Source organism: Sarcophilus harrisii, chromosome 4 (genome assembly GCF_902635505.1).
Source record: "Sarcophilus harrisii chromosome 4, mSarHar1.11, whole genome shotgun sequence".
NCBI classification, from domain to species: domain Eukaryota; kingdom Metazoa; phylum Chordata; class Mammalia; order Dasyuromorphia; family Dasyuridae; genus Sarcophilus; species Sarcophilus harrisii.
Window position 1 is genome coordinate 190,320,786 of NC_045429.1, and position 14,335 is coordinate 190,335,120.

The following is a 14,335-nucleotide window of genomic DNA, read 5'->3' on the forward strand; positions in this document are numbered from 1 at the left end:
ATAAAGTTTACAAACAATATATATTCTTAATGAAGAATAATTCTAATTTTTTTCAAACAAGATAATCAAGTTTAACAGTATACTCAAAAATATATATAATTACACATTGCTGTATAAGGTAGATAAACAAATCCTAAAGGAACAACTGTCTCAGAATAATAGATTCCTGGTACTTATTTTAAAAAACCTACTTCCTAAGCATATATCCAGAAAAATTGTTTCACAAAGTATATTTCTTGAAAAGCAATTGATTTTGCCAGCTGCCATTGCTTAAAAAGGGGATGTGTCCTTTAGCCTGTATTGCAGTAGCTTGCTGGTTGCTTTCACCGCCTCAATTCTCTCTCTACTAGTCTATCCTACATTCACTTATCAAAGTGTTCTTCTTAAAGCAAAATTCTAACCATGTCAACCTTATGAAAAAGGTATGAAAAACTCCACTAGCTCCCTATCATTTCCAAATCAAATATAAAATTCTGTACTTGGCCTTCAAAGGTCTTCATAACCTAATCCTCCCTACCTTTCCAGACTTCTTACACCTTGCATGCCCCCCCCCAACCCACATAATCTCTGCAATCCAGAGATATTGACCTTTTTGCTGATCCTCACACAAGAGGTCCCATCTCATATCCTTGTGAGTACCTACCATTCTCTCCCTCTTCAATTGTCTCCTGGCTTTCCTAAATTCCTTCAAGTCCCAGCTAAAATCCCATAATGTACAAGAAGCCTTTTTCTAGTCTCCTTTAAAACTGGTGCCTTCCCTCTCTTACCTCTGATTTATCCTATATATTTTATACATACATATAAATATGTATGTAAATGTGTGTATCATTTGTATATAATCATCTTTATCAAACAGTGAGCTCCTTGGCAAACAGCACAATACCTAGCATTTAGCTGAGGTTTAAGAAATGCCAATAGGTTGAATAATGATGTAGGCCCCCCAATAAATCCATTTAAGAGGAGAGGATAAGAGTTCTAAGGTTTTGTCTGGAATTAATATAGCTACAACATAGAAGAGGAAAGATGATGACGCATCTTTTTTTCAAATTAGCCAAAAAGAAGGACTTAAAAGCAATATTAAATTTGAGAATAGTTGAGATTAGGATATGGAAATTCATTACATCCATGTCAGAAGATCATATGTTTTTCACTTGATCTAGTTACAAAATCCCTGGCCAAGATTAAGTTATTAACAAAACCATTATCTTGTTAAACAAAACAATGGCATTGTAGTCTTGTCCCATACCTCAACACCCAGTCATTCTCCCCTGGTTTACTTTGGAAGCAGGAACATAGGTCGTCAAAAATTCCAGAATATATGTACCCTTCTCTTGCCTTTCTCAGTAGAAAGAAGATTGAGTTTACAGTTATAGAAACTAGATTTCAATATTGGCTCTGCCAGCTATTATTTTTGTAAAGTTGGACAAGTCACTTCCTCCTCTGGGTTTCGATTCCCTGACTTTACTATGTTTTGGAGTTTACTCTGCTTCCAAATCTATGATTCTATGATCTTCCAATCTTGATCTCTACCTCCTTTCACAGGTAAGAATATTAGCGGCCAAAAAAGTAAGTTTTTAGAATCATAAAATTTAAAGCTGAAGGCCAATTTAACTCAAATACAACTGAAAAATATGAACTCTCTCATTTTACACATAAGAATATTGAAAGTAGGAGATTTGAAATAACTTACTCAAGAAGGTAAGGTTTTAATTCAATTCCATAAGTTACTGTAAAAATTAATATTTATGGTTGTATTCATACTAAGTCCCACTTTATAATAAATGTTTTGAAGACACTTTAAAAAAACATTAGCACTGAATTCAAGATAAGTTTGATACCAATCTCACAAAAAACAAAATAAACCATCACACTGATGACTCAGACTGGATTTTGACTCAATGAGGTCTAAGTTCACTCAAACACATACACACACGTATACACAAGTAATGACATTGTCAGGATTCCATCTAAACTAGCATTTGTTTTTATCATAGATCAACTCTCAACTCTATTGAGTTGTAAATAAAGTTCATTGGTTGGTGCAGGAAAACAAAAATGGGACATAACCCACCTTGTGAATAAGTAAAGTTTGCCATAGGACAAATATTTTAGCTACCATTCAGCTTCAATACAAAGAGGCTGAAATATGCTCTTTGAAATAGGAATATACATTTAAAGGAATTTGAAATCCTAGCTTTCTATGAAATCTTAATTCTCTGGGACTTAATTTTTCCAAAGTAACTGTCTGAGAACTCATGATAAAAGATGCTACCTACTTCCTGACAGAAAGATGACATTGATTGAAATATGAGTATTATTTGAACATGACCAATGCTAGAATTTGTTTTGCTTGACTATACACAATTTTTTTTAAAAAAGGGCTTTGTTTTTCTCACTTTTTTTGTCAGTAGGAGAAAAGGAAAGGGAAAAGAAGGAAGATTTTAATTAAATGAAAAAATATTATTTAATTTAAAAAACAGATCTTAGGGGAATATAGGTAATCCTCCTTTTCCCAGAACTTGTCCCTCAATGTGAATGCACTACATATATCTATTATGTAATTTCTGCATCTGTCCTGTGAAAAATTATCTATTAATAAAAGTCACTTACATTGTTTATCCTCTACTAAGATTACTGTCTTCCCCAAAAGAAATTACTTCATGAAAAAAGACTACCAGAGACTTGTGATTGGAAATCATCTGTTCCAAGTTTCTTGACCTTTTTTTCACCTATAGTCATTATTTCAGTTTTAAAAATAGCTTTTTAATTGATTGGATTTTTTGTTTTCTGTTTTCTTTTCCCTCCTTGGGGGAGTATGTTAGGTTTTTGTTAAAGACCCAAAGCCCACTGTGATCGGCTATTTAAGAGATTCTGATGGATGGTTTGACCTCGGATATTTCTGATTACAAGAGACCGTGGATTACAAGGAGGCAGAGTGTTTCAAAACGGCTTCACCTTGATATATTATTTGTTTCATCTACCAAGATATTCACCCATAAAGTATTAACGGAATATTGCAAAGTAAGCCAAAGAACCACACTTACCAAGTGAACATAAGGCACAAAATATCCAAAAAGTGCAAGTGGGATTCCAAAAGCCCAGACTGAATAACCTCTGGCCTTAAAGATGGAGAAATTAAAAATCTTTTTGGGAGGGCTGAACTTTCTCCTGGAAAAGAGAAAGAATTTTTTCTCTCCTTTTTGCTGATTGTCTTTATATTTGGCATCACCATGAAAGGGTTTATAGGAAAAGCCAGCGAGAAAAAGGACAAACATGAAGATGCATAAGACTCTGAGTGTATTGAAGAGGCCCAAATTATCAATTAGTACCCTTAAAAGAAAAGGGAGTAATATTGTGAAGACACTGCTACCAGCAGTGACGATGCCATTCACCAGTCCCAGGCGTTTCTTGAAATAATGTCCCAAAATGACCAACGATGGCTGGTATGTAAATGAGCAGCCACAGGCAAATATAATTCCATATGTGAGATACAGAGGCTCGATGGAGCTGTATGAAAAGAAAAGAAAAATTTTCACTATTGATTATTATAATGACTAAGATATGCTCATTGTAAAAGTAAATGCAGATTATATCATTTCCTCAAAATTATTGATACTAAAACCAGTCTATATTATCTGTAAGTATTATTGAGGAAAGGGGAAGGGAAAAAAAAGGAAAAAAAAGGAGGAGATACAGGAAAGGAGAAAGAAAAATAGCAAAGGAAGAAAAGTCAACTATTCTTAGGTGCAGAATTTTATACTAAAAACAGCTTAATTCAATCTGAATGTATATAAATGTCTCTTGTCATTGTGTGATTAATAGTGATTCCATGACCTCAGGAAGACTACAATGTTTCAGATGAAATCATCAGGTTCTTGGAAATTTATAAATAAAATAAGAAAATGAAATCTGGCTCAATAGAGCCAAGAGTGATGGCTTGTTTTTCCAAATAGATTTGATGAAAAGAATCAAATTAGATTTCATTTATTAGAACTTTTTTGAGGAGAAATATTTCAACATTGATGAGACTGATGTTTATACAAGTATCCACTGAATTAAAACAGTCTGTCAGTAAGAGAGGTTTCACTACACTTTGCCCCTACCAGTATTCATTTAGAACATTAGCAAAGAGGCCTTATTTTTTCTAGCCTTAGCTCTGTGGATCAAACACCCTACTTTATGTTGCTTTAGGTTATGTAAATAATACAACTGCCCTTAGATAAAATATGATATCCATTAATAGTTCTAGTTTATTAGCCTTGAACCATGAAAATCTTGGTACGTTGACAAACTGGTTCAAGTAAGCAAATGTTTTATTAAAAAATAAAATACTTTAAGATTTACTGAATTCTTTGAAATATATAAGGTCAAGAATAAAAGGAAGCCAATAAACATCACTTAAACTTACTATGAATTCAGTTTAGAACAAAAGCAAAGTACATATTAGAAACATAGAGGCTACTTGATAAGCATTCACTGTGTGAGATCAATATTTTTAGGTGAAGTTCCTGGAAAAATGGAAAGTTTAATGACAGGAATGGCAAAGTACTGAGATGATCACAAGGAACCCCAGAAGAATCAAATAAAAATGAATCATGTGGCCAAAATATCCTTCCATGTCCATTCCCAAATAATTTCAAGACCTGCTTTAAAATACTTGCTCCCAGAAGCTTTTCCTAATATGGCTTACCCAGAACAGCCATTCCTTTACTCTGTGTTGTTTGTTCATTAAAACTACTCCTTCAGAATAAAACTCATTAATTTAGCATTAGAGAATACAATTATTTATCTAGGTGTATTTCTCTAAATAATCAAGACGTGAGATTCTTTTTTTTTTTCTTCATCAAGCCTCCCCTAATTCTCATTACCCCATTTACCATTTATGTTCTCTTTTCTCCTTCTCTTCATCTCAAAGCTCTCTGAACCATCCTACACTCTCTTCCTTTCTACAGTTTCTTATAACATGATAGCCCTTCTCCCTGCCCTTCTATATGTGCCATTAATCGTATCCTCCTTGTCTTCATTTAGCAGGCTGTCCACTCAATTATCAACTCCTCTCTACAATCTGCAATCTCTTCCTGTATCCTGATTCCTTTTCTACTGCTTACAAACATACCAAAGTCTCTTCTATTCCTAAAATACTTTCACTACACTTCATCATCTTCTCAACCATCATCCTATATCTTTCCTCCCTTTGTCTCCTTCTACAAAAAGGCATCTATTCTGGCTGCTACTACTTTTGTTGAGAGTTGGGATGCATTACTTTGTCAAACATTTCTCTTAATACTATAAAAACATTACAGTTATGTACATTATAATAATATTGACAGCAATTATTCTTATATAGTTAACCTTTAAATCTCCCCTCAGTTTCCTCCCAGTGATTTTAATTCTTTCAGCCCTTCCCAGAATCAGAACTGGGTAGGGAAAGGCAAGGTATGCAGGCGGGAAGTCACCAAGGGTACAATACACAGGAGGGTGCAAATGTACATATTTTAAATGCCAAAAAGAATTCTACTCTCCATGATACACAGGGATTTTCTACTAAGTCAAATCACCTGGATAGCTCAAAGTCTGTAAGGAACAATAATACACAGAGATTTTAATTTTAAAACCTGGCTAAGCACACATGTATGCTTTATCCCAGCTCTGGACCTTTCTTTTAATAATTTTTGCGGCTCTCCTCTGAAATATTTCCAAGTTTTTTACATTCTTCAGTTTGGTACATAGAATTAGACTCAACTGGGCTCAATATTCTGATAAAAGAGATCCAATCTAAGTAAACTGGCTTTGTCTCTTGTTATTGGGGATTCAGTTACTAATGATTTCCTTAAATCAGATTTCATATTATGATTTATTTCCTTTAAATTGTACCAATTGTCCAGCGTTGTTCATACATGGAAATTTACAGTTTTTATTCCATTATTTTAGTACTTCAAGGATTCAGGATTGCTTTGCTGTGCATTCTCCACCCATTAACACAGATTATATTCTTGCTATATACCATGTTATGTAACATGACTATCTTCATGCATGACTATGGCTAAAAAATTGATCACTGTGTAGCTAACCTTCTGGAAATAAGCCAAATGATAAATTTTTTAAACTGGATCTGGGATAGTGATGCAATAGGCCATTACTCAAAAGCCTTCCCAAATGGACAAGATCAGTCATAGCTCATGCTCTGCTGATATTATCTTTGAGAACCACTGTTTATACCTTTCTGAGGAATTCTTATTACATGAAACCTCCAATTAAAAAAATAACCTTCATAGGGGAAAAAAGCTTCACTACCAAAAATTGAACTTGTGGTTCTTAGATTTATTTCATAGTACTCCTTAAAAAAAGACATGGCTAACTGATTCTTAATATAATTTATCCTATTTTTTTCCCTTTTTACCATGAATACTTTGTTTATTCATACTGAGCTTAATTCCATATTGTTTCTATTCATTTCTTCAATACAGTCAGTCATTGATCATTCTATATTCCAATCCCTCCATTCAAGGTACAATATCCTATTACCTGGGATTGGACTAAGTAATGAAATTCAACACACTTTCTACACCATTGATGAAAATATTAAAGCTTAAGAATGCTACTAACTTTGTCACTCCCTCAAATGACTAATACCTTCGATTATAACAGCAATTTTCCAAATATGCCCTCTAGTTTACAAAAATAAAAATTCAAAGAACCATTGCCTTAGTTATATTTCTATTTTTAGGCTTAAACTTGGTATCCATCCACTTTCATTATTTGCTTCACCCAATTCTAACTGACTTGAATCAGAGAAGCAAGGTAACAATGTCCTTTTGCTGCCTTCTGCAAATATTTATGAATATCCTCATCACAAAAAAAATGCAAATCCTCAAAGGAATTCTGATCTGTGGCTGCTAAGGAAGAACTTAATTACTATATTAATTAATTAAATACTATATCTAACAGTTCTTGACAATCAAATATGAGGAAACAGAATCCTTACCTTACAAAAGAACTAGACATAAGTCCAATGAATCCTATAGCAGCTCCAGCAACGGCCGTTTTGCGACATCCAAATATGTCTGTGAACACACTCACTATAGGGCAGCAGAAAAAAATCATCCCCATGGACAAAGAACTCACCCAAGCTGTAAAAAGAAAAAAGAAGATAATAAAGTAGGTTAATGCTATATTTCAACATGTAATGCTATATTTCAACATGTAGTAAAATGATAATATGGAAAATCCTTTTGAATTCAGTTTGTTTAGAAGAAAGGCTAAACTGAATAAATGAAAAGTCTAAATCACATATAGCAAATTGTGTATGACCTAATGGTAAACCAGTTAGAGAAATGTTTTATTGTTACCCTACCAGCCATTTGTCAGCCTCTAAAATGGAAAGCTTATTCTCTTGTGTAGTCTTAAGTATTCTCCCTGTAATCTTAACTCTACTAATCTACACTGTCTTTAATAGATGGAGCCTTTATTAGGAGTTTTCACACACAAGACAACTAGCAGGCTCAAGTAGGATAGAAGAGACAGATTTCCAAACACTAGTAGAAGACTGTTGCAGAGACAATCATTAGGGTAGAGTGCAAAGCTGAGATATAGGGGAGGCCAGCAAAGTGGCTAATCACAACCCTCCATCTGGTAGCTTCCTATTTTAATTAATTGCTAAACTCAATAGTTTCCTAAACCACTGGAAGATTACAAGTATTCTAAGTACCCTCTAAATTTGCCACTCTGGGACAATGTCAAAGTAGCCTCCCCACTTTATAACTCTTGATAGCAAGTACTAATTTATGCAAAGGAATCTGAAGAAAAAAAAAATAAAGGGACATCGAGCTCAAAAGTAGAAATGGGTTCTTACTTCCTGTCAAGTGTAAATTTTATCCTGGGAATCTAAGACTTGAGCCTGAATAAACTCAGTTTCCCCATTTTATAAAGTGAAGATGTTGGATTAAGTAATTTCTCAGATATCTGCAAGTTCTTAACCTTATGATTATGGCATTAATAAAAGATTTATTTAGTAATGTTGAATTTTTCCCATATTTTTGCCATGTAATCAAAAATTCCCAATTAATAGAACCAAACTAGGGATGTAATATATTCCCAACTTTTACACTTTAAACTCCATTTCTCCTATATCAAATGAAAAAAAAAGGGGGGGATAGAAACCACAGCTTGAAAGGATAGACAACAATGAGGGTACAAAATATGAAAATGTCAGTTCTAGTACAATGGTCTCAGTAGTAGAAATCACAAGCAGATTTCACTAATGTTAATTATAACAAGTGGATATTTACTCTAGGGAAGCAAACTTTTATGTAAGATGTAAGAGATTTGATGTTAAAATTAAATGAAACACTGAAATTTATCAGTAGGTTATATGAAAGTCTAGGGTGTTAGCAATGAGATCAATCAAATCATTTCCCTATATTTTTGCCCACCTGCATTTTTGATTTCCTTCACAGGCTAATTGTACAATATTTCAGAGTTCGATTCTTTTTGTACAGCAAAATAACGGTTTGGTCATGTATACTTATTGTGTATCTAATTTATATTTTAATATATTTAACATCTACTGGTCATCCTGCTATCTGGGGGAGGGGTGGAAAATTGGAACAAGAGGTTTGGCAATTGCCAATGCTGTAAAGTTACCCATACATATAACTTGTAAATAAAAGGCTATTAAATTAAAATAAATAAATAAATAAAGTGTTAGACTCTTTCTAGCCTATTCTCCTTTTGGAATATTTCTTAGACTCATCTCATTCCTACTATACCAACTTTTGCAAGTCTTCCATCCTTCTTACCTAGCAGACTAAGTGCCCTCCAATACTTCATCATGCTGCATTTCAGATAAAAACAAAAAATTCCCTTTATAGGACCATGCTAAAATTCTTCCAGAGTTTATCCCAATAGGGAATTACAACTTCCAGAGAGCAAGCCATGTGGTAAATTTGGATTTTCGAAGGGCTTTTTATGCATACAAAGCAAAAAAAGGGAGTTGACACTCCAAACAGTAATTAAGCTGCTGGTAATATCTGAGTACTTAAATGAGGCATGCTCCTCTTCAAGTCAGATTTGCTGTGGATAATGAATTGTGATCAATTCACAATTCTTTTTTGCCTTTTTTTCACTTCTACCTACAGGTTTTATTGCATTATCTTTAGCCGAGAGGAAAATGTAAAACAAAAACAGGACTGAACTGTCTAAAATTTGCTAAGGAATGAATATATCCCAGTAACTAGTAGGTTCTCATTCCATTAAGAATCTTACTAACAAGTTTGCCATCATTCTTTTCCTAAACCAGTTGGTTTAATTTGCAGAATGATTAAATCCCCAAGATTACTGTACATCAAAATAGTCTATTTGGAGTCTGGTATATATAAATTTTGTTATAAAATACAGCAAAACCAGACAGACACTCCGCAAAAGTACCAGGACAAAAGGGGAAGAGAGGAAAGTGCTCCTTTCCTTGGTACAAGTTACTAGTTCTTTAAGTTCACAGCTGTGTGAGGAAAGGTCAACACTAGTAACATTTTACAGAAGTTAAGAGTTATTTAAAATGAAATATAAAACCGGCCAAAAATATGAAATTTCAAAAATTTCTCCCCTTCAACTCCAGCTTATTTCAACATACAGATTCCTTTACAATGATCAGAATCATCACATCTCACATACTTAGGACACAAAATATGTTTTCAATTATTATAGGAACAATTATACTTTGAAAAATTTCAAATAAGCCACCCACTGTGCCTAGTACTAAGCTCTGCATACATTAAATTCTGACTGAACCTATATCTCTGAGAGAAATGTTTATCTTTTTTGGCTAAAAGACCAGAAGTGCAGCCAACCTATGCTCCTATTTCAATTTACCACTCAGGTAAACCATAGTTGTGACTGTATTAGGCACAAAAATAGGTTAGATCCCAGGGGAATGACAATGTGGGATGAAAAGAATGATAGTAGCTGGCTAACATGTATACACAATCTCTTCCCAAGGTCTTAACATATTTAGTTTTCATTCATTAGAATACTTCTAAGGAGCAGCTATATTTTGTCTCAGGAAACTACACATACAGAAGTATTGAGTAAATCTCTCCCCAATGCCAGGGTTGTCATTTTATAGAGCTTGAAAGGGATATTAGATTGTCACACACACACACAAACACACACCCACAGTAAAAATAGAGTTTCATTAAGACTGCTTTAGACAATGAAAGATGGAAGCAGTGGTGGATTCCCCTTCTTATGGATGGCAATATTAAAACTTGTGGAGAAAACTGTCAACAAGTCACACCTATCTCAATTGCTGAATCTGCTGGTTTCACATTTTATAAATGCCAAAGAAAACAAATGAGGGTGATATGATTTTTCTTTGCTTCCAACTTCCCACTCACAACTGCGTCTCTAATGGAAAGCTTCTTTGCTCTCCACATTTATTAATACTCACACGAAAGTAAACTAAAACCAGACATTTTCTAACCTCTTGTCCATCCAACCTAGACATAGGAAAAACACATGTACAGAAGTAGTATTTATATCAGGTGAGGAATTCAGCTAGAGGGAAACCTTTATACTAAAATTACACCTAAAAAAGCAAAATAAAATACTTTCCAAATATTACTCTTTTTTGGTCAAGATTTCTCTATTTGGAAATGGTCTAACTTAAGGGAAAATATCAAAAAGGAGGAAAAACCATTTCATTTATATTTAAATTGAGGAACAAGCAACCATTTTCTACCTTCAAATAAAGGCATTAGTTGTTCGGGATGGGGGTGGGGCTGAATTTGTTGTTTTGAGGGTTGTTGTTTTTTTTTTAATGGCAAGAGTTAGTGACAAAATTTTTAAGGGCATAGAGGATTCCTATTCCAAAACACCTCTGACAAAAATTTATGTTTTTGTCTGTCCTCATTTAGAAATCCTCCATTCTTCCTGATTAATGGTTCAATGCAAAGATCACTGAATACTCTATATGATCTTAGGTAAATCACTTTACCTCCTAAAGTATTCTGCAAAATAAGGTGGTTGAAGTAGATCATCTCTCAGATCCCTTCTAGCTGTAAATTTATCATACAGAAATAAGAATTATGATAGGCAAAGATGAGCTTGCATATTGAGTTGAGAATAGATAAGTGTTCAATTTGGCTAGAACTACTCTTTTCAACTTTAACAGTCATTATCTCTGTTATCTCCTTTCTTTTCTCCGTGATAGCTGCTGGTGGTACAGTTTTATGAAAAATTAGAGATACCTACTCCAAATCCCTCAGATTACAGAGGTTAATTAATGAGCCCAAAGCCACAAATTATCCTACTTTAAGAGGTGAGAATCAACCCCAAATCCAATATTCTGTCCATTATACTACATTATCTTTTTTCTATCATTCTATATAATTTTAGAGGGCAGAATTGGAACCAACGTAGCAAATTTCAACACAATATCAAGAACTTGTTAAACAAGACAATATTTCATAAGACTGAGGAAAAGGACTGTCTGAAGTACTTTTCTGTACTTCCTACTGTGAAAGTGACACTGAATCTTGCAATCAGGATAGCTACTGAAGTAAGGTTATCAATAAGCATTTGTTCAACAAGTAAATGAATGAACCATATTAAGTCCTGAAAGACAAAGCAATGATATTGTAGGTGTTTCTTGTCCTCTGGATGTATTCTAGGATCACTTCTCAGTCAAATATTCCAAGATATAATAGCATGCCACTAATGAGCTATATAGCTTCAGCTATAACTTTTGTGTCTCACCTTAGTCATCTATATAATGGGAATAATAATACCTACTTCACAGTTGTTTTCAGGAACAAATGAGAAAATGAATCATCATAATAATACTAAAAAATAGCTAGCACTTATAGGGTGCTTACACTATGCATTACAACTATATCTCCTTTGATTCCCACAATAACTTGAAAAGGCAGGTTCTATTATTTATCCCCATTTTATAGATAAGAAAATTGAGGCAGTTATTTGGAATTTGTCTAAGGACCCCACAACTAATATCTGAGGCAGGATTTCAACTTAGGTCTGCTTGACTCCAGCTTTAGCACTGTGTCTACTGTGTAGATGTCTCAAAACATTTTTACAATGGATGTGAAAGCAAAAGAACAAAGGACTATCCCAATCTAAGTTATTATATTTTAAATATCAACTACATAGCGTAGTCATAATAATGGGAAGAGAGAGAGAAAAAAGAAAGAAAGGAAGGAAGGAAAGAAGAACGGAAGGAAGGAAAAGAAAGAAAGAAATCTACCTTCCCCCATTTTAAAGAAAATTAAAAATGTATTGGCTTAAGAACAATAAGTACATAATTCCACACAAATCCAAGAGATTAAAACTTAAAAGACAGTATTAAATTCATGTTGGACAATTTAATATAGCCATGATTTAATCTTTTGATCACATTCTTTATGTTAAGGCAGCTTTTTGAAAATCAAATACCTCAAAACCTCACGGTTCAAAAAAATTATAAATTTTTAGAGAACATCTCATTTTTAACTACTCAGCAAGTCTAGCAGTCAACAAGACTTTATTAAGTATTAAGTGTTTGTGGACTACTACACTTGAAGGCAGGATGTAGTGAATATCAAAGTAATCTTCATTACCAGCCAAACATTTATCAAGTGTCTATTGTTTGCCAAGATCTCTGATAAATGCTAGGAATACAAAAAAGGCAAAAGATTGACTCTGCTCAAGAAACACAGTCTTATAATGGAGGAGAAAACATGCAAGCAACTAAGTAAAAGCAAGTTTTACACAAAATAAATTGGAGGTCATTAATAGGACAGGCATTAGAATTAAGGAGGATCAGATGGAAAGACTTTTTTAAAGGTAGTTTATTAACTGGAACTTGAAGGAAGCCAGGAGGCAGAGAAGAGAAAAGAGAGAAAGCATGGAAAACAGTTATGGAAAACATTCTGATAATTCAGGAAATGAATTATCTTGAGCAAAAAACATCAAAAAAAAGTGTCACTATGGTGGATATAAAGTATCTGGAAGGATGGGGAGGGAAGGTTATGAAGGACAATAGAATTTGAGTAAGGGAGACGACTAAGTGGAACATATATTGGAATGGGGAGAAACTGGTGACAGAGAGACCAGTTAGCAGGTTATTGCAATAGTTCAGATAGGAGGTGATGAGGAGATTGGATGAAGGGAAAGGAGAAGTGATAGTGGCAGGAGAGAAGAGGGTATATGTGAGAAAGGTTATGAAGATAAAACCAACAGGCTTTACAACAAACACCATGGAGGGATAATATGCAAAGTAAGAAATCAAGGGTGATTCCTGGGTTGCAAAGCTGGATGACTGGGAGGATGGTGAAAACCCTGGCATAATAGGGAAAGTGAAATTTGTACTGAGATCTTTTGACTCTAATGTCCATTACTGTATCCATTATACCTTAATCACCTTGAAAGTCCTTGCATAGGTTGGTGTAGAGCTAGCTCCTGCTAGATCTTCTCCTCAAGGCAAAACTTAGAAATTACAAAAGTCACTTAATCAGTGCTTACTGAATTGAATTGCTTTGGTTCAATTTAGATTAATCCATTCTTAAGTATAATTTTAAAAGAAGTTTTAGCATAAAGCTGCATGTTTCTTATTAACCTATCTCTGTCCCTTACTGGCTCTTCAGCCTGATCAGATCACTTGATTACCCAATACTTATCTTGTAATTTTTTTTTTAAAGAGGATTGATGGCATAAAGAGGTGAACAATCTTGATTTGCTCAAGATCTGTGAAACCTGGAGATCCTTAAGAGATTCACATGAAATTTTCTTACCTGCAGAAGCTAAATTGTTTTCCAGTAGAAAATAACCTGATTTCACAAAAGGAAACTTTGTTGTATTGTAAGACTGTAAGAGAGACTGTAAGCTTGTTCAACTCAACCAATAATAGGCATCTGAGTCAGGAACTGGGGACTTAAAAATGAAAATATCATGTGAGATAACATATATGCAAAATATATTTTAAAAAAGGAGGAATCAGAAAAGATCTCATGTAAGAGGTGGCAATTGAACTAAGCTTTAAAAGAAACCAGTGACTTTAAAATGGAAGTACCTATTCTTCTAAGAGTTTCTGGAGGAAATTATACTTATACCTGTAATGATTCTTTAAATTAATCAATTAAATTAGTACCACTTGGAGTTCCATTAGCAAAGGGCAGTGACCTTGAGAGTTTGATCTCTGGCTCTGTACATGTATATCTCTAGTACTAGAGTCCAAATTTCTAGATTAGGGTTCAGGGTTCAAAGATGGAGAGGCTGGACCCAGCCGTGTTATTGGTACTGATCAGAAACAATTTGGGGTACAGAACTGTAATAAGGCAAGAGGGTG

General features: G+C 34.0%; 1 protein-coding gene across 1 annotated transcript in view; it reads right to left on the bottom strand.

The window, feature by feature from the left end:
- SLC16A10 (solute carrier family 16 member 10) overlaps nucleotides 1–14,335 on the bottom strand; it is a 102,681-nt gene that overhangs the window by 37,566 nt on the left and 50,780 nt on the right. The window contains exons 2-3 of the mRNA XM_023503169.2: nucleotides 6,986–7,130; nucleotides 3,045–3,507 (exon numbers count right to left, since the gene is read on the bottom strand). Of these exons, the coding sequence (XP_023358937.2) occupies nucleotides 3,045–3,507; nucleotides 6,986–7,130 (608 nt within the window). The remainder of the gene's footprint in view (nucleotides 1–3,044; nucleotides 3,508–6,985; nucleotides 7,131–14,335) is intronic.